The following is a 26,579-nucleotide window of genomic DNA, read 5'->3' as shown; positions in this document are numbered from 1 at the left end:
TCTGTCTGCTCAGCACTGCACCCGGCCTGTCTCCTCATTTCTGGCCATTTTCAGATACAGAAGGCGAGAGGCACAGCAAGGACAGACGAAGGTCAAGATGTCACCTTCCACCAGACACGCTGCACGCAGAAGCAGAGTGGAAAAGTTCTCGATTATTGGGCATTTAAACCATTAAAACAGTCCATTCCCAGCAGCACAAGGAGATTCATCCTCATAATGATCAAACCGAGGCCCTGTAAGAACCAGAAGGGGCTTGTGAATCAAAGATTCAATCATGTTCTGGGTAATTTTAAGGTGAAGTATATTTAATTGTATTGCAGCACTCCAAAAACTAGCAATCCATGAATGACAGAACTCCTCTCTATCAGCCAGCACAACCCAACTGACCTTGCCTTGGGGCAGGAAGGGAAAGGCCCCACGAGAAAGTGGAATTCTGTGCGCTCACACGACATCCAATTCTTGCAAGTTTTTAAAAAGTTTAATTTCCATGACAAAACTTATCACTTAGAAAAGTGATCTCTAACAACAAGAAAGAAGAATTTTTAAACACGTGCATGAGATAAAACCCTATGGAGCATGTGAATGCAGGGGGCTGAAAGTGGTACTCGAGGTCACAACACTGACCAGAGAGGGCCATAGAAGACCCTGCTTCAGGACACCAGTGGGGTCTGATTCACCCACGAAGCACGTCGCAGGCATCGCACCCTGGACACCACTAGAAACCCCAGCGCTGCGCCCACCTCGGCACCCTGGGTGCCTCGGACGCGCAGAGTGCACGGCAGACACTCAACAGCTGTAGAGGAGGCAACTCTGCCGGATTCATTCTCCACCACGCACAGTTCTAAGTCGGCGCACGTGTGTTCTCAGCTGCTCCTCCCCAAACACCGCCAGACTGGCGTCAACTTCATTCTACAAAGAGAACTAGAAGAGGTGGTATGTCTCCGTAAGTCACACAGCTAATAAGAGGAAGAGCCAGGAACGGCTCAGACCAGTCTTCTTGGATCCCAGGTCCAGCACTGTCCCCTTCCCTGGCAAGGGTTACTGGCACTGAGTGGTGTTTACAGAGCAGACCCATTTCCACCCGTAACAGGAACAGGAACCTCCAACTACTGCCGCCTGGCTAATCCACACAGCGACTGCTCTCAGACTAGGAATTTCACGTCTCTCACAAAACTCCCCATCACATTCAATGTGGTTATTTCAGGAAGTTCTGTCTCTTTGCTAGTTGTCCTGATAATAAACCACACAATCACTCACATTTCTGTACACATAAAATCAGGGCTATGGTATCCCATCACAATCAGGAGCGTGGCTGGCCATCAAATCCTGGGACAAAGCCACAGATGGACAAGGTGCCAGAGAGGTGGGAGTAGGGCTGGAATGGCATTCCAAAGCAAATATGACCACACGGAATTTTTTTTAAATGCTGTATCAAGAGACTGGCAAGATGCTTAAAACTTAAGCTGCAGAGTTCAGAGGGGAACAGTGACAGAGTGTTCTGAAGGATTTTGGTCATGAATGGTATATAATTTTTTACAACAAGCCCTGCTCCGGTCATAAAATCCTTTATTCGCCCATGCCACTCCCGGTCAGGACGCAGTGTGCCCCCAACCCTGGCCCGTGCTACGCACGCTACCAGCCTTTCGTCTATCTGCATGCTAAGCTGCTCCTAGAAGACTTGGGCTCTTTTTAAATTTTGTTAGCGGGTCCATTTTATGCAGCTCATTACAAGTGTTCCTAACTCTTAGACAATGACTCTGTGGAGTCAACGGCGTGGCTAATGAAGTGTAAAGCTTTAACAACAAATCATTTACAAGTCCTGGGTGCTGTATTTCTAATGCAGGAAGTTTTTAATCATAAGCAAATGTAATCATTTATGTTAAGCAACCCATGGACCTGGTCAATGTAGCACAAACAGCCATTAAGCAAAAATTATGACAAGAAGGGGAGAGAGTCGTAACAATGCAGACGTAGCAGTTTATGCTACTTGTGGGCTCTAATAACCTTTGTCTTGGTAACACTGAACCCAACCCTTCCCGTGCATAATTCTAGGCTTGAGGCTGGGCTCGAAGTCCTTCCTCACAGACAACTGTGACTTTAGCCATCGCACAACAGACACGATACCATCTTAACACCGAAACTGGCAAAATTGTTACAGTGGCAATGTGTGACATTTCTTAAACTGTTCAACTTCTTTGAGCTTCTGCACCTGAAGAAGCCAGTGTGACCCCAGCCCATGGCAGAGTGTTGGGGTGGGCATGGGACAGCGATGTACGAGTAGCTTCTGCTCCCTTCATTTGGGGTCTGCTGTGGCAGAATAGCCCCTGATGGGACAGCAGAGCCACAGTCAAAACCACCAGGTGCCAAGAGCTCCTTCCTGACCCTTCACTCACTGTCTACCACCTGCACCCTGACCAGCCCCAGTGACCATCTGCACCCACACGGTGTCTAATGTGGAGAGTCTTCCCCATTGGGACACATCCTGGGCTCCACCCTCTCTTCAGTAGGAAAGTAGTCATTAGTGATATAGCAAGGAAAGTCAGATCAGGTAATAGGGAATCACAGTGTGTGACACTCCTGAATCTTTAAAAATACCAAGGCCACCAACTGGAGGCAGATGTTTAAGGAACACCTTCCCTGCCTCCCATCCTGACAGTGTGGCAAGAGGATCTCAGCCCACTTGCATGACTTCCCTTCTGATATGATGCCGCAGGATGGGAAAGGAACGAGAAAAGAAACACTATTTGCAGAAATCAGCTTTAGGGAAAACAACTGAAAATATCTGTTTCTAAGAAGAAATACTGGCTCAGTATTCTGCATTAGCCTCGTATTTAGATGGTTTCAATGAAATTCAGTAGCTGCAACAAAGACAAAGGAAACCCAGAAGCAGACCTGAGCTCCAACAATATTGTGCTTTAATGGCTGAATGAGAATAATCTGTCAACAGGCCACAATAAAAGATGTTCAACTGATGAATGTGTCAGCGGTTAACTGCTTAATAATTTATATATTTGTATTGAACTTTAACACTGAAATGGCAGGACACATAAAATACTCTGATAATTTAATCTGAAATATCTGACTAAGTTCTGTGTACACAGTAGGCGCTCTGCTACACTAATGAATAGAAAAAGAATGACAGTCGGAAAGTAGACTATGGTTCATTTTGCAGAACAGGGTCAAAAATGCATAATTGCTTTAGCCCTTAATAAAGAGTACAAAAGAGACTAAAGGAATCTTATCCATATTCGTAGATGACACATACAGGAGATGTCCATCCATCCACTTGGAAATGCATTACTACCTTGAGCTATAGTAAAGCTGTATATAATATAGCTAGCTGTGTCCATAATATGTTTTCATAACAATTTACCCGTAAAACTAACAGGTGTTTTTCCATTTTCAAAACAGTAAAGCATATTTCAAAAGATTTTCTCTATCATGTGCACACCTCAAATTGCAAAACTAAAGCAATTCCTTGAATTACCTCAACACATATTTAAGTAATCTTTGTTTTCATATAAAAACTTGCACATCAGACCCTGGAACTTTACATTGCAAGGTTCACTGGTATTGGTCAAGAACGCCCTGTGCTCTCCTATCAGGGTGATTAATGAAGGCACCTTTTTCACAGAATGTCAGACTTTGCCTTTTTAACAACTGACCTTTCATAGAACACTACTGAACTCATAATTCCACTTTTGTTCAGTTTCTTATTAGTGGAGTTAAAATTAATACTTATGGGAATGATGGCTAAGGTGATGCACAGTAAATCTTGGAGCACATCAGCCTTCCCATGCTGACTGTCCAAGGAACAGTACCCACATTTGTCTACTTCCATTGCACAGGCATTCTGCTAAAATTCTGTGTCCTTTCAAAAGACAAATTAGGGCAGTCTGCAGACCTCTTTTGAGAACAAAGACGTACATTTTGAAAAAGACTTTAAAAGTTTGTAGTTTTTTTTTAAAGGTCCTAATAAAATTGCTAATTTCAATCATAAATTTCCAAGAATTTACTCTTATTCAGTTTTCTGAAACATTCCTGATGACCAAGATGATATACGGCACAACATACTCCATAACCCACATACATCTCTTAGAAGTGACAATTTAATAACCCATCAAGGCAACACAATACACCAATCCCACTTACCTTACAGTGGGGTCATGTGGAAAGAAAAAAAAAGCGGTCTCTAACACCTCAAGAAATCTCCCCCTAAATAGTCAAAGGGTGACTGGGAAAACAGAGCTAGAACAGGGGTTTCTTCTAATTATCACTGGGAATAGCAAATTACCTAAGGACTCAATTTTTTCGCCACGCCAGCTATTTCCATGCTCAGACATACCTAATTTTTACAAATCCCTTAAGGACGCAAACTAGTTTTAGCTTCAAAGATCTTATGGGATCCCAGCACAAAGCAGGAAGGCTATAGTACATCCAATTATTCTTATTAAGTGCTTGAGAAAAGTCATTCTGAATAAATACTGTAAATGAAGTATACAGGTAAACGTGTGCTCTAAGCTGACTCAATATGTCATTTTATTTTAATCGCTCTTTTTACCCAGAAGTTGTTCACCTTACGGAGAGTTAAAGATTTAGGTCAACAAGCAAGATGATACCTAAGGATAAACAAAGATGCTGGCACGGGGGTCCACGTGCCTTGTTCCAAGGTGGAAATTGCACCCAGGCAGATACATATGTTCCAGGAGAGCTGGGATGAAGCCTCAGATGATCAAATGCTGCTCACTGAATCCCAAACCTGACAGCTGCTAATGTTGCTGTTCTGGGGATGCAAGGGTGCACTGCCCTGAGCAGAGTGGGCAGGACCAGCTCCGGGAGCCCCTAAGAAGGGTGTCTGAGATGGAAATGGAAAATAAGAGAGAGGTGGAAGAAAAAGAGGAATGGCAAAAACAGTCTGACACTTTATCAAAGACTCCAAATAACCACATTCTCACGAAAGAACAGAAACGAAGACCGTAGAAGCAGATGCAAAACGGTGGCCCCTGTGGGCGCCTGTCCTCCAGTGCAGTGCAGGGCCACGGTAACAAGAAGGACACAGAAGATTTTCACAGGGAAGTCTCAATAACAAAACAAAGAGCTGTGACACGGTTTCCAATCTCAAGAACCGAGAGTCGGGCAGAGAGAAAGCGACGGCTCCCATTTAAAAAGGGAAAACGGAAAATCTGCGAACTCAGGTGAAAAGGCACCTCCTCACCCAGGTAGCCAGGTCCGTGACATCCCAAAGGCAGAGCGCCCATGAGGCCCAGGACCACACTCTGCATAGCTTGCAACAGACACAATCCTGGGGAAAGGCCATAAAATATTGATACTCTTCACTTCTGCAAAGATAACAACACATTCATAAGGAAAAGCACCCACAGATCTCCCATTTGCACTCCATAATGTTCCCACTAAGCATGTGGCTCATGGTGCTGTTAGACTGACTCAAGAGAGGTAGTATTTCAATAAGGATTTCCTGGAGAAGACGACCTTCAAGTTCATCACAGCCGATTAACCAAGGTGTTACCCATGTATTTATATTTGGCCATCTATTAACAATAGATATAAGTTTTCAATTTTAAAGACTATGAAGCCTGGGTCCTGGAAAGACCCCTAGTGCACCCACACCTGACCTGGGCACGCAGCCCGTGCTGTGTCCTCATGCACATGTAGGAAGGAGGCAGTGTGATGGTGACACAGGCGAGCGGGAAGCCTCTTCCTGCAGCGTGTGCAGGGGCAAGGTCAAGATCGCTTGCCGGAACGAGGGCTGGCACACCTGTGACACAGACGTCTCGTTTGAATGAAGATGACTATACCAAGTGCAATTTCCTATTTGTAAGCTACTGTTTTGGATTATGCGCTCTTTTCAAACATACGTAGGCTAATTTTGTCTTTCTTAAAAAGTTCAGAACAACAAACTCAGGTATCCTCACTCACCCAATCTAATAATTCACTCCTGAAAATGTGCTGTAGAGGGAATTTTCAGGTCACAGCAACTTATCCTATTACCATAATTGAGAAAAATTATAATGGGTTTCTATTCTTCCTAAAAAACTCCAAACAACTTCCCCAACTATCACTGAAACACTTTTTAAACACCTATGTAAAAATTCAATCACTTTTACATAATCTAAATCATTTAAAACTCCAATTATCTAATTATTTAATATTTACTAAACTCATCAGTGAGCACATCTGTGTGTAGTTCAAGGTCATGAGACAGACTCAGAGGCAAATTACAATTTATTTCCACCTTGGAAGAAATACAAGCAACAACATAAACACTAAAATTCTATGTTAAAGATCCTAAAGATGGTGTAAAAATTGGACCAAGCCCCTTACAGAGGCAGACAAGGAGATCCAAGACGGGCAACCCTTAGGGAAAGGTGGTACGAGTCAGAGAAAAAGCCCAAAAAGTCTAAACGAGGAGAGGGAGCGACAAGGTAACACTGGGAGGAGAGCCAAGACACAAGGCAAGGGTGCCTTACATCTGACGGCACGTCCAAGCAGCTTCCACTGCAGGGTAAGGACGTGGCGGAGCAAGATGTTTTGTAACTTGTATTGCATTTGGATAAAGACAGCGAGGGATAGCTGCTCTGCCCTCCCGATACCAGCGAGCACGGATTGATAAAGATGGGTAAGATGGAGAGGCAGGACAGACTACAGGTTCCTAAAAAGGAAATGCGATCATGCAAGCATCGAGCTTTCCACGTCCAGGCCATTTGAGGCAAAGCCGGCCTCACCACATGACAAAGGAATGGAAATATTCTGTGAAAAAGTGAACAGGATTCAGAACAAACACTGCTCACCAAGGCCAGTTTTTTAATCACCGTTGAATTTGGTTTGTTTTCAAAATGGATGTCTTCTTACACTTTGTTTTCCTAATAGATATAAAATGCCACTTCAATAATTTTCCCAGACCTCTTGTGATCTGAGACTCCACCTTACCCATTCTGGCTTTGCTGACAATGGTGGCATTCAGGAATATGACTGGCTGGGGACGACTCTTCTTGACCAGCAGACCATTTCCACAGCAATGAGAAAATGGAGCTAAAATTTGCACCAACACAAAAATCTTTGATAAGCATGGCACTGATTTGCTGGGGCTGCCCTAACAAAGTGCCATAGACTGGGTGCTACAGCTCTGGAAGCTAGAAGTCTGAGATGAAGGTGTCAGCAGGGTTGCTTTCTTCTGAGCCCCTCTCCTTGGCTCGGAGATGGCCGTCCTCTCCCTGTGCCTTCTCGTGGTCTTCCCCGTGAGTGTCCGTGTCCTAATCGCTTTTTCTTATAAAGACACCAGTCATATGGGATTAGGGCCTGCCCTAATAACCCCATGTTAACTTAATCACCTCTCTGAAAGACCCTGTCTCCAAATACAATCACATTCTGAGGTACTGAGAGTTAGGACTTCAACATATGAATTTTAGTGGACAAGATTCAGCCGATGACAACCACTTACACCAAGACCGACAGAGCCAACACTAAAATAACAGTAAAACGCCACCTGGCCTCAGTTGAGATGATGTGAGGGTCAGACAGTGACAGAGTCCTCCAGTACCACCACGGTCCAAGGCGAGAGCCACAAAAAATGTGGACTCGTGTGTGTGTTTAAAAAAATACAAAGCTACTTAGAAGCCACCATTTTAACAATTGATTATTGTTTCTGCAGAGGTGGGTCAAGCAGAAGAGATGGCTCCCCGGGGGCTATCCTGTTTTGAGAAGGTCCAACCAACATGCAGCTCCCTCGTCCCAGGCGTGGCTCTCACTGGCCTTACAGAATCCCAGCGGGAGTGACAAACCAGTGAGCGAAGAGCACGCCGGGCTCGGGATCTTATGCTGTTTTTCCATCTCCGACCTCGATAACCACGTGATGCTTTATGAAGAGCATGGACGTTCCAGCCCCTAACCGTCCACTGATTGGGTCTTTTAAAAAGATTTCCTAAGCACCCCGCAGGCTAGGGACCATGACAGGTACTGAGGGCACCAGTTAGGAAGAACAGCTGTGGTCCCTGCCTTCAGGAACTCAGAGGCCCGAAGACGCAGAGGGAGAGAAAGACGGGGGACGAGATGTGGCCAGTGCTAGGACAGGGCAAGACCAAGGTGCTGGAGAGGCTCACACGAGGGGTCCCAAAGCAAGCCTGGGAGGACGAGGGCGCCCTCCTGAAGAAGAAGACTTCTACGGAGCCGCCCGTGGCAGCTCCCAGGTGGAAGGAGCCGGCGTGAGCACTGAGGGCTATCCGAGGAAGGAGTAGTAATAGTGTCATCGGCGTCATCGCTGTCACCAGAAGCAGTTAACGTTTATTGGGTGTTTACTACAGGACAGGCCATGTTCTGGAGCTTCCCAGGATTAGCTCATTTAATTCTCCAACGATCCTGTGTGGTAGGTACTTTTACAAAAAGTTCATAGAAAGAGTCCTACTATCTTTCCTTTTTTAAAAAATATTTTATTTTGTCAATATACAATGTGGTTGATTATTGTGGCCAATTACCGAAACCTCCCTCCCACCTCCCTCTCCCCCCTACATTGTTGGTGGGACTGCAAAATGGTGCAGCTTCTATGGAAAATGGTATGGAGGTTCCTCAAACAATTGCAGATAGATCTACCATACGACCCAGCCATCCCACTGTTGGGAATATACCCAGAGGAATGGAAATCATCAAGTCGAAGGTATACCTGTTCCCCAATGTTCATCGCAGCACTCTTTACAATAGCCAAGAGTTGCAACCAGCCCAAATGTCCATCATTGGATGAGTGGATATGGAAAATGTGGTATATCTACACAATGGAATACTACTCTGCTATAAAAAAGAATGAAATACTGCCATTTGCAACAACATGGATGGAACTAGAGAGAATTATATTAAGTGAAACAAGTCAGGCACAGAAAGAGAAATACCAGATGTTCTCACTTATTTGTGGGAGCTAAAAATAAATAAATAAATAAACTACTATCTTTTTTTTTGTATTTTTCCACGAACATTTTGAAGTACCCTCACATAATCCCTACCTGATACCTGGGGAAACTGAGGCATAAGAGCAGTCAAGTGATTTGCCCAATTACAGCCGTAAGGCAGTGGAGCCAGGACTCACAAACCGAGAGTCTAACTCCAGAGCTGGTGTTCTTATCCACTGCACAAGACCATCCCTGAAATCCGGGCCATTTGCTGTGAATATCAGAGGGCACAGGCCACGCTGGCTGGTGTTACAGCGAAGGGACCAAAGAATATGAAGTGAGGGGCTAGGAAAACGCAGAGCTAATGCAAACTTATCTGAGAAAGAATGAGTCACTGGGGAGTAACATCGGATTTCAGAAACAAACAGCTCTTCCGTAGAGAAAGGGCCTTAATGCGACAAAAGCTAGAGAAAGAGGCCAGAGAGAAGGCGTGTTAAGGAAACATTCACAGAAATGATCACTGAGGATGTTTACTGCAGCCCAATAACTGCAAACAGACATCATACGTATTCACCGAGACAGAAACAGTTCAAACGAAATTTTGGCACAACCATACAAAACTGAAAAAAAAAAAATTAACACAGACTTTAAAAAATCATTCTTAAAAATATTTAAAAACATAAGAAAAATGCTCATAAGGTTAAAAAGTAGAATTCAAAACTAAATGTAAACATTCTGACAAAAATGGTAGAAGAAATTATATTCAAAAGTTATCTCTGGGTCATAGAATTGGAAGTGATTTTTATTTCCTTTGTATTTTTCTGCATTTGGTAGAATGGGGATAGATTTCACGGATGACAATATCAGCAGCTCATCACTTGCAGGGAGCTCGGCTGGCGTGTGTGATGAGGATGGGCATCGGGTCGCAGAACAGATGTTCCCAGGAAGGTCGGCCAACGGCAGGGCCATCAGGGACCTGGCTCTTCCCACCTCTCTCTCTGGCACAAGCTGCCTCTCAGCCCCAGCTCTGTCCCCTCATGGTCACAAAAAGGCTGCCCAGCTCCCAGAATCACATCTTCACACAACTGTGTCCAAAGATTGGGGAGCAGTGGGGAGTCTTCCTCCTTCTGCTCTTTTTGTTAGAAAAGAAAGGCCTCTCCCCAGAGCAAGCCAGCAGGCCCAGACTTCCCCCCTCCCCCTCTGTGGTGAGGCTGGGAAAGTCAGCTCCTTGCCAGTGGGAGGCAAGGATGAGGGACAGAGATGGCTGTCGGGCAGGCAAGCAACGAGATCCCGCCTGCTCCACGTGGGACTGTCCCCAGCGCGCTGATCCCAGAGCTGCTCATTCTTCCACAGCTTTTTTGAGTTCCTGTTGTTCTCCCACTGTGCCTGCTACATGGTTATTTACCCACACGTCTGTCTCCCCGATGGACACAGTTCCTTGAGGACAGGCTCATGGTTTCCCATCATTCTACCACCAAGCTACTGCAGACTGGGCACAAAAAGCTCAACGAGTGTCTGCTGAATTGAGTTCTAATGCTCATTTATTTCTTTGTTGAACTTATTCAGCAAAAATGTTCTGTGTGTACTGTGAGTCCACAGGTTTCCACACACTGGGTGAATGCACACGAAGGCCACCGGTTGCAAAGTGCTGGGACCAGAGCATCGGCCAGGTGAGCATCACCCAGCTCGAGGGCACCTGCCATCCAGAAAGACGGCCTGCTTCTATCAGTCTGTGTTACCAGCCATGTTCCTGTCACCATGATGAACAAAAGCAATGCAGAAATCTGACTTTGTAAAAATGACACGTTGATTTCTCTTCACTCCAACATAACAAAATACTACTAATATTAATAATTTTAGATCTAGAAATTGTAGCAGCCTCCCAAAGAAAGAGTCCTTGACCCAAAATATCAGAGGATATTAAACTGAGAAATGATCTACTGATGCAAATCATTAAATCTATTTGCATTTGCTTACTGAACCCTATCACAGAAATTAAACTCCACGCGGTGGAGAAGGGGCTGGCTGTGCATGGTTAGGAGGGGACGTCTTGGTAGATCCAAGCTCTATGTCATTAATTTTCCCACTTTCCTTCATTAACAAGTAAAATGTTCTTACTGCTTGAAAAGTTTTAATAAACAGAAAAAAGCAGGGCAGCTGACAAAGTTTTTAATGTAATATACAAGAGCTTTTAATATTTTTACATACATTAATGAAAAAGCTAAGAAAAATGCTAAAACATTGCATATGTGTGGAAAAACAGAAAGAACCACCCAGGGAAGGACTCTGCCTGTGTTTACTCCCATGCTTCTGCTCTGCATGGGCATCGCTGTACTTGATGGGCATCTGCAGAAGGGGATGGCTGGTGGCCCTGCCCTCACTGGCCTCTGGCCTTCACCAAGGCCACGAGTGCCAGAAGCCCTGGAGAGGCATCTCTACGCACCGCACAAGCCTCCCAGGGCTGACAGATGAGGTGCTCACGAGCTAGAGAGCTCCATGAGAGCGAATCCCAGGCACTGGCACAGGAAGAGACTGATCAGCCCTATGGTGTGCTCCTCACATCAGCGACACACTCCCATGACTGTGCATTCTGTTTAGCCCAAGACATACCCAGCAGAGCTTCACACTGGACACCAATGCAGTCATCACAGGCTTTGAGGACAGCACCGTGACTGCTCGGCTCAGCCCCTCGCCCCGTGGACAGACTGTGCTCTCTCCTTGGCAGCGCCCTCCGTTGACCTCGTCAGTGCCTGAGGAGGACCGGGACGTGCCCTGTGCAGAAGCACTTGGGAGGCGCCCCGTGCAGAAGCACTCGGGAGGCGCCCTGTGCAGAAGCACTCGGGAGGCAGGCATGGGCCGCCACAGCAGCTCCTCTCACTGACATCAGGATGTGGGTCCGCACCGCATGGCATCCTCCTCGGACCAGCCAACCACCCATGGCACACCCTTGTGTCGGGGATGGCCGCAGCGCCAGCACCCGCTTTGCCTGCCAGCAACTCCGGAGCCACACGAGTCATGGGCCAAGGCATCGCTCCTGCTGCAGGGCGGCCACACCTCCCAGAGCATCCGTGGATGAGGAGCTCATCCACAGGCCCCTCACCTCCTGCTGTGTGCGGCCCCACCATTCAGACACAGGCTGTTCTCTCATAATGTCCCTCCTGATGGGCCAGATTCCTTAGTTAAAACGATGAACTATTTGTGGATGCCTAACCATGGGATAAAAGTTGTTCTCTGGTTCTTCTTATCCTGGTTCCATGGGAAGAGCCCGATCCTCCCACTTCAGTAAAGCAGGGTTCAACACACCAGCAGGCACCTGGCCTTTGCCACTCAGAGCTCACTTCCTCTGCGGGCCTGGGGGTCGCTCCCAGGAGGAAGAGTGAGCTTCTCCGGAGAGCAGCTGCGGGCCTCCAGGAGGCCGCGAGGAGCAGGCTACGTTCCACCTCTTCGGTTTCCCCTAAAGCATGTTACACACATGTGCTAGAGATTTTATGGTGCAGGTTTGATGTCCTGGTTTTATCACTACACCCAACAGTGGTCTAATACATAAATATGTAGAGAGTAAGGAAAGAATTAAATGTTAAACTCAGAGAGATTTAGGGAGATGTAAAATCAGTGTGCAACAGAGATGTTTGAAAGTGCAAAAATCACGTAAAAATAAAAACAAAGAGCAACCCAGATCCATCTATAATTACCAGGGTGGGCAGTGGTATCCCCTGGCCCCCTGGCCTTGGCAGCTGTCCTCCGCAGCCACCTCTCTGTCCTTCGTCATTCTTCCTCCCTGGATCGCCCACATCGTCTTTCTTACCTTGCGACTCCCCCACCTTCCCTATTAACCTTTCTCCACATCCTCTCTGGCAGTCCAATTACACTGTAGAGAAGACAGTGACAAGATGCAAAAAGCTGCCTAATCCAGTATCCTTTAAATGCTCGTCAATTTAAAAATGGTGCCTTGCTTCAGAGTGTGTCTCTACATTATGGCACAGTTTACCGGCACCTGTTCCACCCATATCTGCACTCTGTGTGACTGACAGGGAGTGGGGCTGGGGAGGGGAAGGGGCCACAGGGTGCTACCTGCAACTGCTCCATGTCCCTCAAGAAGGAAGTGCCCTGAGGCCCAACTGCCCTGCAAGCCCAGAGAGTCCTAGTGACATCCACAGTTAGCGTTTCATGGGAAAAGAGTTTCAGTTTTGCAAGATGAAAGGTTCTAGAGATGGACAGTGGTGACTGCATAACACTGTGAATGTGCTTAATGCCACTGAACTGTGTGTATATTTATGTACATTGTATGACAAAAAAAGGGTGTAATTGGGTTAAAACAATACTGACTATGCATGGGCACAAAAAAAAAAAAAAAAAAAAAAAAAAATCTCTCCCCCTCCCCAGCTACAACTTTGTGATTATACTGTCCTGAGTGGGTAACCACCCGCTGAAACGTTGAAATAAACAGCAGGCCTAGCCCTACTTATAATCTGGACTAAACAATGACAATTTCTAATTTATACCTCTGCTCCTCCATATCAGGTAAGTAAAATGAAAATGGATTTTAAAGAGAGAAAATACTATACATATTTTAGTTGTGTCGATTCAAACAATCCCCACAACACCTTGGGCCGAGTGCAGCCATCACCCCTTAAAATGAACCTCTCCTATGGGCTTCCTATAGCGGCTGTGATTCTTTTAAATATACCACCAAAGTCATACTTTGACAAAAAATTTTATCTCCAGACTGCTTAACCAGCAAAAGTGTTGAAGTCTGCAAACACAGATGACGTTTCGTGCAAGCAAATTCATTTCCTTAGACACAATTTGTCAAAAACTACAGGGAAAAAAAAAAGAAAAAAACTCCTATTAACAAGTCACATGCTAAAGTAACTTTAAGAGTGTGTAATAATAGATGCAGATGGAGATCCACCTTAAGAAAATTTTATTGCTTATATTTTAAATTCAGGAACTTCATAAATCTTGAAGATGCTTCTGGCCCTCAGATATTAAGGCTAAAAATGCAACTATAAAGTTGTTTGTCAATTTCTTCTCCAGAAGGCAATTTACTGTTGACGGTATTATGTCTATGGCATATGGATCTTCAGGCAATAAAAACCTGGAGAGCTCTTGAAAATCAGATGCAAAAAACTAGAGGATATTGCATGATTAATTACCCCTTTAATAGGAGATTCCAGGAGGTGGCCTGATAAAGTTAGGGAAGAAAGGCTGCAGAATTGAAGAAATTAATAAAATGGATGCACAAGTATAAGGGAGAAATCTTGTCCTTATTCTAACCCAGTGTATCTGAGAGGAGGCGGTGGCACTAGCAGTCAGGGGACAGAACACATTAAATGATGTCTCTCTCTCTCTATACACACACACACACACACACATGCGCGCACACACATGCACGCACACGCACACACACACACACACACACACACACACACACACACGGGACAGAACACATTAAATGATGTCTCTCTCTCTACACACACACACACACACACACTTTTTTTTTTTAAAAGATGACCAGTAAGGGGATCTTAACCCTTGGCCTGGTGTTGTCAGCGCCACGCTCACCAGTGAGCTAACCGGCGGTCCCTATGTAGAATCCGAACCCGTGGCCTTGCTGTCATCAGCACCACACTCTCCCAAGTGAGCCACGGGCCAGCTCTAAATGATGTCAATATATTGAAATGATTTGAAAAACTCATATTTCTTTCCTTCAGCCTGTGTGCCAAACTTAATAAATGAATGGCTTCTAACAAAGGAATCAACTAGTGATGGCTTACTGTGTTAATTATGGAAAACGCCACGCTGAGGCCGTGACCAGAGCTGCGGGGTCCTGCCCCAGCTGCGCTCTCGCCTCCTGGTCTTACCCACCTGCAGGAACTCACTGGCCCCACCACAGCTCCTGGCCTCTTTCTTCCCCAGTCCAGGTCTCCCCACTTGATGCTGGTTGCACTGACCTGTGTTTATGTCAAATCCCCACCCCCTCCTGAGCCGCACTTGGGACTGAGCCTCTCTCCCCACCAGCCGGCCCCTAGCACCCCTGGGCAGAGCGCAGACCCAGGCTACCTGCAGGACCAACAGCAAAAGGGGACTCTTGGCACCGCTTCCTGTAAGAAAGGCGTCACAGTCTCAAAATATTACTTTCAATAAAAGTTTTGTTTACCTACAGAGGATTTAAACACACCAAAAACTTTGAGGAAAACAAGTGGCCCAGTTCTTTTTAATAAAAGCAGTGCTTGGTTATATAATAACTCTTCCTTACAGAGCCACTGAACTGGATGAAATAAAGATCAGAAAGCTCAGTATTTTTCCAGATGGTTTTTGGAAAGGAAAACCCACTCTTTGGGGGAGAGCTTTCTTTTTGGGGTATCTGTAATGATTCGGAAGAATGATAAACAATTTATTTTTCCCTCGATTTAGAAGTATATATTTTTAGTGGAAAGAACATTAAAAAAACAAAAACAAAGAAGACCCTAGAAATTTCTAGAATGCTCTTATGTGTCTACAGCCCTCTCCTTGGCAAACACCCACATACACATACTGTGCACAAAGACATTTTTCTGTTTGAGAAATGAACAAAGTAAAGAATCAGCGCATCCCAAATCTTGTATTTTCCTACAGTAGTGGGTTGTCTTAAAAACATGTTTCTCCTAGTAATTGCATCCTTCTAGAATTGTTTATATTGCATTTTAGCTTGTCTAAACACCCTGGCAGAAAATACTGCAGCTGGAATGTGCCTATTCTGCACATAAAAACTCCTTGCCCGGTGACCCTGCACCAACACTCAGCTGCAAGGGCCCACCCTGAGAACGAGTGTCCCCCGCACCCACAAGCTGTGTTCTCAGCCGGGCAACTGTCCAGCCCCACCCGACCCAGGCAGGTTCTCTTCTGAAGTCTTCCTTGGGAAGACTTCACCAGCTGAAGGTTTAAACGGCTGCTCAGTCAGAGCTATGAACAGTCCCCAGTGTCACATGAAGGGAGCTGAAGGACGAGAACATGTTCTAAACGCTTCCCCTGCACCGGCCAGTGAAGGAGGGGAGAACAACTTTCTGGAAGAAGGCACAGGAAAAGCAGCTTTAAAAACAATAACATGGATTCCATCAGGAACAATCCCAGCAAGAAAACTATAATCCCCCAACACACAATGCGTGTGCATTCTGCCAACGGATGCTGAAAATTAAAGTAAATGCCAGCCCAGAAGGACCGATGTTCCTCTACAGAAGCCCTCTGTGAATCCGCAGGTGTCCTGAAGTCATACAGGAGCCCTTTCATTTAAAACACTGGATGCGCGGGGCGGGGAGTGGGGGAGAGGGACGGAGGGAGGGGGTGTCACAGCAGTGTTCATGGACACACACACTGGGGTTTCTAGAGACACTTCTCGAAACCAGCGCAGACCAGGTGAGAGAACAGGTGGGTAAAATGCCCTGAAGCAAGCCACACAGGTAAGGTACAACTGAGACATGAGGACCTTGCAGAGAGAAAGCTGGAACTCTTCTTTCAGCTGCCTTTGGGCGGCAGCCACGAGTTCGAGTCTGTTCAGAGATCCTGGCCCAGTCTAGAAGGAAACTGAAGCAGTTTCCCTAACAGAAGGAAACTACGAATTCTCAAAGGTGATAAAATGCGCTTCTGGGAAAGACATGCTCTCCCTCCTGCCCACCCAGCCCCAACACAAAGCTCCAAGAACCAGTCCAGCACATGGGCATCAGTGTGAATGGGACGCCCCCACGGGTCACCACAGGTGCGGCACGTCCACACTGGGTTTGATTCGTTTTGTTAGTGGGCAGAACCACTTCCGGTTCAGACACAGGGCAAGAAGACACCACGCAGCTGCATCCAAGAGTCAAAGCTGCAAAAATAACGAGGGACAACAGGTTGGTCTCAAAGATGACCAGGTGCAAAGAAATCCTTATTTCAGAGCCTGAAGAAAACTTGAGGTCAGTATCGCACACCGCAGGGTCTGCTGCTGAGGGATGGGATGCCCAGAGCGACCCCAACACGACACCCAGCTCCCTCCTCTTCCTCCTCCTGAGCTCCATCCTCTCCCTGCTCTCCTCTTCCGTCTCTGTTTTCCTTAACTTTGGGAGCTTCTTCTTGGCCAGCCCACCTGCTAGACTGTTCCTCCAGCACCGTCTCTTCTCCTGGTGCTGCTTTCTGCTTATCTACCCCTGGCCCAGGAGAGCACCACTGTCTGGGCAGCCACCCACGCCGGGTCACGCGTTCTCCTGACGTTGATCAGATGTCAAGGCCACTGGGTCTACGGCCAGAGATGCCACAACTCGGTCAGTCCCCTTGGTTGCACTGCCCATGCCTTCTCCTGTCTTCTCTAAGTGCGTGTGACAACCCGCTTCGCTGTCCACTGTGCCTGCGTCCTGAGCTGGGCTTGGGCTCCGTGCAGGCAGGGGCTGCACAATCCCATCTGTATCATCCCCAGTGCCTGGCAAAGGGCCCGTCACTGCCTGTGACATGTAGCAGGGCTCACACACATTTAGAGAGAATGAATGAATAAACGAGTGAATCCCACTGAACCCTAAACTTACTCACCGGTGTTCTGATCAGAGAAAGACCACTTCTGTCACCTGATAGAGCAACTGGCAATAAAAATTCTGGATGAATCTGCTACAAGACAATGCTTCAGTTCAATTCAAAAATTAAACTCATTTAACCTTTAACTCAATTTAAATTCTGAACTGATCAGCATGCAAGAGCTCTCCTGTATGTTACTATCAAGGAGCTGATATAATTACTGATACGATTTTAAAGGAAATAAATTTAACAAACACAGTTCATTTTGAGAGTGTAGATCTTAAATGACATTAACATTTGCAAAACAAAAACTGAAAATTACTCATGAGTTGTAGGCAGTTTAAATATCAGAAGATATTAAAGAGACATGAATGATAACAAAGCACTCGGGAAACTCCAAAGGCAAAACATGTCGATGGTCTTAGACACCATACAGGTGTATTTTCACGAAAAGAGAGGGAGACAGTCCTGAGGAGCAACCGTGGTGCAGAGGACAGCCCCAGAGACACAGCCTAAGCAACTGCCACCACCGTCCTTGTGCAGCGCCAGCATTTCCCCTACCAAGTGGGCACATCACCATCAGACATGCCGTAAATACTAGTGGGTGTGCATGAGCGCGATGTCAAACTACAGTGACAGACGTATGTAAGGCAGAAGAATAAACACGACCATGAGCGGACATCACTGTATCTTTTTTATTCCCATGACAGCAAGATTTGAGCCTGAATTTCCAAATCAGACATTACCTGGAGCACACTCTACCTTGGAGATGTTCACATTCAGGCACCCAATACAACACTGACAAGAACTCTAAATGACCAAATCCCAGCCAGGATGGTCCGTCTCAGAAGCTCCTGAACTGTCCAGGGGAGAGTCAAGAAAGACCTCAGGAGGGACAAAAGTCAGCTCCTTGAGTCGTAGTCTCTGGTGCACATTTCAAGTAAGCAGAGGAATACTTCCACTTCCCCCCAGTCTGCCTCCTGAGACCCTGTGACCTGCCTGTCCTCACCCCACCTCTCTTCTCTTATTGACAAAGTGACATGAGTCCCAACAACTTTAGGAGGTGTCCCAGGGACTGAGTGCTGTGACGGGTGGACAGCTCCTCACACAAGGCCTGGCCCAGACGGAGCAGGCACTGTCCAGCAGGTATCTGTTCCCCTAAATCCCCACCTCCCTGATGTCTGCCTGTGTTCCAGCAATCCAGCCTCTTCTGGAAAAACAGAGACTCCAGGAGAAATGAAATGGCCTCATAGATGTTACAATATTGTCATAAACTCCACACTTTGTTTTTCTCACAGGGTTTATTTAACCTCATTTCCCACGCAATTTGAACAAGCCTATTAGCCAATTTTTCAAGACCACAGCTAATGAGAAGCAGAAAACCGAAATGGGGAGAAAACTATGAGAGCCAGCAGAGACCAGCTGAAGGCACGTGCCCGGGGTGAGGCCAGACCCCACACCCGGGATGCCGACCAGCAGGTGGGACCGCATGGCAGCGAGGACCAGGGACCAGCTCCACCAGGCCACCTGGGCCACCAAGAAAGGGCACTGTTGGCTTGCCTAATCCCATCAGAAACAGCCACTGCAGGATTGCAACCCTGATGGGGTTCTGTGCATGGGTGCATACTCAGGTCCCATGGGCCTCAGAGCTGGCCCAACGTGACACCAGATGCTCTCCTTGGGGGAAACGGCGCTGTTTGGAGAGAATCTGGAACTGCCCAAGATTTTAATCAGTAAACGGTGTCCCTGACACCATGAGAGAACTTGGACGCCGGCTACATCAACTTTTGACAGCACCTACACTCGACGGCTGCACCTCGGGGGTTGTCATCTTCTCTGGACTACGTGTCATACAGCGTAATTCTTAACTGGGGCTGGACTGTGCTGAGTTCCATGTTTCCCCCTCACGAGAAAAAGGGACAGCTTTCTGCGGCAGCGTGAGGGGCCGGAGGGCGGGTGGCCTGGGAAAGCTGCCGTCCTTCCTTCCCCGCGCGGGGGCGAGTGGAGGGGGGTCCCGTGCCCCGAGGGGAAAGTGATGCACGGTTTTCCTGCCACAAAGGCAAACACATCCACCTTCCTCTGCTTGGGTTCACCCATTTACCTCTGTTCCTGTAAGGTGCTATTTCTACTCCGAATGCAGGAAACTTTCAAAAGAGCCTCTGCTCTGACAGCCGGGTCCGCATTCGGGCCCGCACGTTAGCAGCTGTCATCCAACCGCTCGGCTCCTGTCCGAGGGTCCTGCAGGCTGCCAGGTGGTGAGGCGCTGGCTGCTGACTCGTGGCCGGTGTGCAGCGTGCCGCTGCCGTCGCCCCACACCCCGCAACAAATGACAGGAGTGAGACACCGACGTCGCTCTTTTTCCCAAATGGGTCCAGAGCATAAGGACTCTCAGAACCCCTGATTTACACACCGTCCAACTGCCTGCTACCCCCTGTCCCCGGCCCCAGGTAAGTGACAAACCAGCAAAGTAGGCTCTCAAAGAAACCTCGTAGGGAGGAGAAGTCAAGAGGACACGAGCTAGCAAAGCCACGCTCCGATTATTTTCTATTTCCTAGACCAGAAACTACCCGAGAACCTCACGACGACCCGTGGCACTGCATCACGGAACAGGGACTTCTTCAGGAGGATCTGTGGACCTGGGAAGAAACACCTCCTTCCCAGCTTGTCATCTTAGCCACCAAGCCGAGAGACGATGCCACTGTTCACTTCTGAGGGACGCTGGCTGGAAGTGCTTAGCGTGGAGCGACGCACACACGTGGTCTGTGCCAGCAATGGCCTAAGTCACAAGAGAGCTCCCCATCCCCGGCTGATCGTCCACCCCTCAGTCAGAAACGGGAGGCGAGGCCCCTCAACCCTGCAGGCCTCGCAAATTTGGAATCGAGGGGCCTGTGGCGGCAAGAATGAGGCGCTCCAGGCTCGTGGGGGACCCAGGCACTTGTTTTAAAACACAGACGATTTCTATAAAGCTAGGGAGAGCCTGGCAAGTTTTCCTCACAGAAACATGCTTATTTGACTCAAGAGACCTCCTTAAGGAAGGCTCTGTAAAGGAAAATAATCACATTTTTTGAGCACATACAACACAAATCGTTATTTCAAACACTGAAGAAAAGCGATGAGACAGCTAAACGCGCTGCAAGTGAAAGTCCTGCAGAGCACGTTTTCTGGATGTGCTTCCTGGCAGTGCTTCTTTAGGTGTTTGTCATCAAGAACAACTTCTTCCCCTCCTTGAAAGATCAATTACAACAAAGTGCTGCAAGTGTCTGTATTAAAACTTCCCAATTTGTCGGAAAGAACAAATTTATAAATTTCTCGGAAAGCCTTCCGTGGCCCACGGTCCCTGAGAACTATCCGAGCTGGCAATGGTCAGACGGACCTGCACAGAGGTATGACCAGGGCTCAGAGCAGGCACAGGCACAGGCCAGCCTAGGAAACGTCCCCACGCAGGCTGGGGAACCCTCCTGGGCTCCTGATGGTCAGCTCAGTTCCTTCAAGTATCTCGAGGTCAACTGACAACCACTGTCTGCTCAGATGGAAGCACCTGACGTGGCTTTGCACAACCAGCTGCCTGCAGGAGGGTCTCAAAGGCATCTTCACTCTTTCCGTGGTGCCTGTTTGAAAGGCACATCCAATGTGCTGCACGCCTCCCTCCTGGGCACATCACAGAGGCCCTGCAGGATGTGCCCACATGCCCCAGAGGGGCACTGTGCCAGGAGGCCCTGTCCCACCAGCAGCCAGGCCCTGGAGGAGACTGAGGCCCGACTTGCCTGCTCCTCCTGTTCAGCCTCAATGCCAGAGCGGCCCGGCAAGACCTGCAAATGCTGCCGACAAATCCCGACCTCAAGGACACACAACAGAACCCTACAGAGTAGAAAACGGCCTGCACGCAGCTTCAAAAATTTCCAAAGTACAAAAAGTTTTACAGTGGTTTAGTTTGATTGAACTATATAAGCTTTTTCAGGATTGCATTCCTGTATTTTTCTAAAAAATCTTACATGAAAAAATAAAAGGATAAAAAGTAAACCCTTGATAAGTGCTCCCTTCAGCCCCCGAGATCGCGAAGACCTTCCGCTACTACTTTTGTAACATAAGTATGACCCGGGTTGTACAGTCCATTGTTTGAAGTAATCAAATGCTGCAATCAACTTTATGGAAAAGTAAGCGAGTGCCAAAAACATTAGAAAAATAAACACATATACCACAAGCCTTCTCACGAGATTTTACACATTGCTGGGAACATCCTCGGGGTCAAGCCTTTGCAGCCACAGGAAGATAGCATGGGGGGAATCAGCAAAGCTCTCAAAAAACCCAAATACTCTTGAATATGACAATCATTAATGGAAACGATATTGGCAGGAAGTTACAAAGTTAAGACTATTACTATTACCACTTTCCAAACTGATGTTCTTTCCCCAAATATTTTCAGGGAAGGAAAGGTGAGCAGTATAACCTACACAAGAGAATAAATCAGTCATCGCTGCAGGAAGCCATAAGGAAAACGAACTAACGTGGGGAACGGGAGTGTCGTAGCGTTCACAGGAGTGCGAGTGGAATTCCCCTGAAGACAGACTCCAGTGGTCAATGGCAATTTATTTACTGAAGAAAGCAGCAGGGCTTCAGAGGAAATAACCACGATCCCGGGACTCACAAGCACTTAAATGGAAGGGTGAGAACAGGAGCCCGGACCCTGCAGCATACGCTGCTCGAAAACACTGGCAGTCAGTAGTCAGGGGACAGTAGCCTTGGTGATCACAAATGGCTCTCCTGCAAAAGGCCAATTCTGGGGGAGAGTGCTCCTTGAGGGGGTGAGGGCAGCACCTCGTTCTACTAAACAGAAGGACTTCTAATCGAAAGGCTTTCCACACAAAAACACCAGAGCTGGGCAGGTGAATTTATCCAACAATTTGAGGAAAAAATAATACCAATCCCACATATTACTCTTTTAGAAAATAGAAGAGGAAACACTTCCAAATTCATTTCAGGTCTTCAGAATAACCACAATTCCAAAACCTGACAGAGACATTAACAGAAAAAGAAGTTATAGACCAACAGCCCTCATGAACTTAAACACATAAACCCTAAACAGAACAACAGCGAATTTAAACCAGCAATATGTAAAATGTACGTATGTATATAACAAACCAAGTGACACAACCCAGAATTTCAAGAGTGATTTAAAATTCCAAAATCAATTAATTTATTCCACCACATTTAAAGAATAAAGGAGAAAAATCATTGACTATGTCAATACATGCAGAAAAATTATTTGATGAAATTCAACAGAGGGAGCGAGCATTCTCAGTCAGAAAATACACTATGAAACCTGCAAAGGCACTGCCACCCTTACTGCAAGCTCCCCTACTGCGGGGGACAAAGCAAGGGTATCTATCCTCTGTCACGATATTCACAGAATGTCATACTAGAAGGTTCTAGACCGCACAATAAAAGAAAAATTAACAAAAGGCATAAAGACAGACTTCATGAATTTTTGTACAGAAAATCCTAAGGAATCACAAAACAACCTGAACACAAATACATGAATTTAGCCAAGATCACAGAATATAAGGTCCACATACAAAAATCAATTGTTATGTACCAGCAGCAATAATTTAAAAGTTAAAGTTTTTAACTGATTTAAAATACCATCAAGAACAATGTTTTAAGAAATCAACTTTACCAAAGACATTGAAGTTCTCTATGCCGAAAATTACAAAACACTGCAGAGGAAAATGAAAGAGAACCCAAACAAATATAGAGATCAATCAAAGCCACGAGTTCGAATATTCACTGTTACGGAGACTTCAACCCTCCCAAAGTATACAGGTGGATTCCATGAACTCCCAATCAAAATCCCAACAAGAATTTTTGCAGAAACTGACACCTTAATTCTAAAAGTAATAGGCAAAATTAAGGGACATAGAAGGCAAAACAATCTTAAAAAAAAACAACAACAAAAAAACAAAGTTAGAGAACTCACAGACTCACATTAGCTAATTTCAAGACTTATCACAAAGCTGCATAACCAAGTCAGTGTGAAACTGGGTAGAACAAAGATGAGTTGAACAAAACAGAGCATCCAGAAATAGACCCGCGTATACAGGGTCAACTGATTTCTGACAAAAGCACCAAGGTGATTTGATCAAGAAAGGAGTTTTTTTTCCCCCTGACAAATGATGCTGAAACAAAAAATAAACTCTGTACTTCCCAAAAAGTTAATTCAAAATGGGTCACATATCTAAACATAAAAAATGTAAAATTATTAAGTATTTAAAAGAAATTATAGGAGAACATGTGTGTGAAATTATAGTAGGCAAATATTTCTTAGAAAGGACACAAAAATTGCTAAATATAAAGACAAAATGATAAACTGGGCTTCCTCAAGATAAGAAACCTCTACTCTTCAAAAGACAGAAAAACAAAAACGCAAGTCTTGAGCTGTGAAAAAAAATCAGAAAACGTGCATCTGACAAAGCACTGCGTCCAGAACCACACATCAATGACAAGAAAATCCCAATTTAAAAGGGTGGAAGACTTGACTGGACACATCACAAGGACAATGCAGAAATGGTCGACAAGGTGTTCACCATACGTCATCAGGAAAGTGCAAATTAAAGCTACGATGAGACAATACCTCATGCCACGAGAACGACTAAAATTTTAAAAGCTGGCGGCAGAGAATTAGGGCAAGAGGCTGCAGTGACTGAAACTCTGGCATACTGCTGGAGGGAACGTTGGAGGACACGACTTTGGGAAAAGCTGTGGCAACATCTTAAGAAGCTAAACACACATCCGCCGTCCAATCCAGTAGTTCCATACCTAGGAATCGGCTCAAGAGAAATGAAAACACACATCCACACAGAGGCTTTAACAAGGACCCACAATGAGGACTGACTTAAAGAGGGCACAAGGGAACTTTCCGGCATGGTCTGTACCTGGTTTGGGTGGTGGTTATACAATTGCACGCTTGTGTCAAAACTCATTGAATTGTACGCTTAAAATCTGAATTTCACGATGTAATTTTTACTTCAATTTTTTAAAGTGACAAAACATTAAAAATTTAATCCTAAGTAACCATACAGTTTTTGTACTATGAGAGTACATCAAAAAGATCATGGAAAGATTAGCGTTATCTTTTAATTCTATTTTTCCCCAAATGTTTTGAAGTACTCCCATATTCTCAAACTTTTAAGTGCCCCCCCAATTAACTACACACACACACACACACACACACACACACACACACACACACACACACCCATTATTGGCTGCCCCCCAAGAATCCATCTCCCACCCTTCCTTCCTCACAGAATGCCTGATTTTAGCCAATACGAAGGGATGACAACCTGCCATCCCTACGCCCTTCCTGGAGGGTAACTGGGATGAGCCCCGTTCCGAGGACCGTCAGCGCCAGGTCCGGCCTCCACTCTGTCTGCAAATGCCTCTTCACAAGAGAAATCAGCTGCCTCTTACCGAGGCCACTCTTCGGAGGTTCTGTTTTTACAGCTGAACCTGATCTTCACTTGGTTCAGAAAGTTCATAAAGAAGACACTCAAAATTAAGCCTCTTCGTCTCTGCGTTCTATTCTCAAAATCTATTATGGGCATTTAACCTAACATATCTTACAATGCTTTTTTTTTTTTTTTTTTTTTTTCACTCTTTCTTCCCCAAATTCACTCTAAGGAGTACCATTACTTTTTTTTTTCTCCAAAAGAAAAAAAAAAAACAACACATAATTTCTATGATTTATTGTACAACTGAACATGCTAAGAGACGAAATGACATTTTCCCCGGCAAATTATTTGGTGCCTGTGATTTTCTGAACACTACAGCCAGATGGTTCTCATAGAAACTGAGACGAGTGTACTCGTATAGTTCAAAGGTTTGCTTATTTTTTGGCCTTAAAAAGAGACTATATTGATTGTAACATGCAGCTCTACAGGAAAAATCTCGACAGTGGAGGCGAACGCTGATATTTATTACTGCTCTTGTTCTCATTATGGCTGCCTCTGACAGGGGTCCATTAAAATCAATTTTTATGTTTCTTATGTATTTTCTTTATCTAATGTTCTCGACATTGTGTTTATTAGCCAAATAAGACAAACACCGAGCAAAGGAGTGGTGGTTTTTCCTCCTTCTGTCAGAAATAACAAGGATTGCAGTTTTATACAACTCCTCATGATCAATGAACAGAGAAACCAAATGTTACATTTCAGAGCAAAATATTAAAAAGCACTTTAAATTTTTTATGTTTTTATAATTAGAGAAATATAGTGGGGATCATTCAAAGAAAGAAAGAGACGTGTCCTCTTAGAAATGGCAACACTAACATGCTAAAAAGGAACTTTCTTGCCCTTTCTCCTGGCAGGGTTGTCCTCAGCTACACACGTGCCAGCAACCTGCCAACCTCTCTGAGAAGGCACGTGGAGCCCATGATTGAGCATTCAGAACATCAGGACGAAGCTCACCTGGCAGACTCTGGTGAACAGGGAAGGCTGGCCTTGATTTAAAAATCAAGATTAGACCCCCATCTCCCTGCCTCCCAATTTCCAGAGACATCTGTTGAAGAATCAAAATGTTCAATGCTCATAATCAATCAACTCCTCTGTAAATGTATACATTAATCAAACGTCTTGCAGCGACTAATGAAAGGTTATGTCCCTGTGGTTAACCGGAGCTGGGGGGATTCCCGGGCAACAGACACAGATGCTGAAAAAGACAGAGCAATCACGGCACGCTGCATGCAGGCAGGTGCTCATGTCTGTGGTTGGCAGCATAAGGCCATGTGCTACCCGTGACCAACGGAAGACAAGCAGTCACCGTGTTGACTGCTTCTGTTGCTCTTAAACACACCACCTATGGGTACCATGCAGGACTCGCACTTACTCAGCTTTGGGGGTCTTCGTGCCAGGGAGCCTTATCCCATGCAGACCTCGCTCACAACCAGATATCTCTATTTTCCCCAGAGGGCTGTTCAGCATTTTGTATTTTATCTCACAGGTCTCGTCCATTCTTCTAAGCACCTAAAGAGAAACCAATTTTGAATCACATGAGAAAGTGCATATGGAAGACTTGAGTCAGGTATAAAGCACACCGAAGCACCAGTTATTTAAGGCATAAAATATATTCCAAAGCTTTCCCTCCATTTTTGGAATTTAATCATACAATGTG

At 45.8% G+C, this 26,579-nt stretch overlaps 1 protein-coding gene across 2 annotated transcripts in view; it reads right to left on the bottom strand.

The window, feature by feature from the left end:
* Positions 1–26,579, bottom strand: part of MGMT (O-6-methylguanine-DNA methyltransferase) — a 282,167-nt gene that overhangs the window by 191,761 nt on the left and 63,827 nt on the right. For both annotated transcript variants that reach the window (XM_063103089.1, XM_063103090.1), the window contains one exon: positions 26,295–26,431. In XM_063103089.1, coding sequence (XP_062959159.1) covers positions 26,295–26,419 — 125 coding nt within the window. In that variant the 5' untranslated portion in view covers positions 26,420–26,431. The remainder of the gene's footprint in view (positions 1–26,294; positions 26,432–26,579) is intronic.

The sequence above is a fragment of the Cynocephalus volans genome, chromosome 7, assembly GCF_027409185.1.
Source record: "Cynocephalus volans isolate mCynVol1 chromosome 7, mCynVol1.pri, whole genome shotgun sequence".
Lineage (NCBI taxonomy): Eukaryota > Metazoa > Chordata > Mammalia > Dermoptera > Cynocephalidae > Cynocephalus > Cynocephalus volans.
The sequence above is the reverse complement of the archived record's forward strand: the minus strand, read 5'-3'. Positions and strand labels throughout refer to the sequence as shown.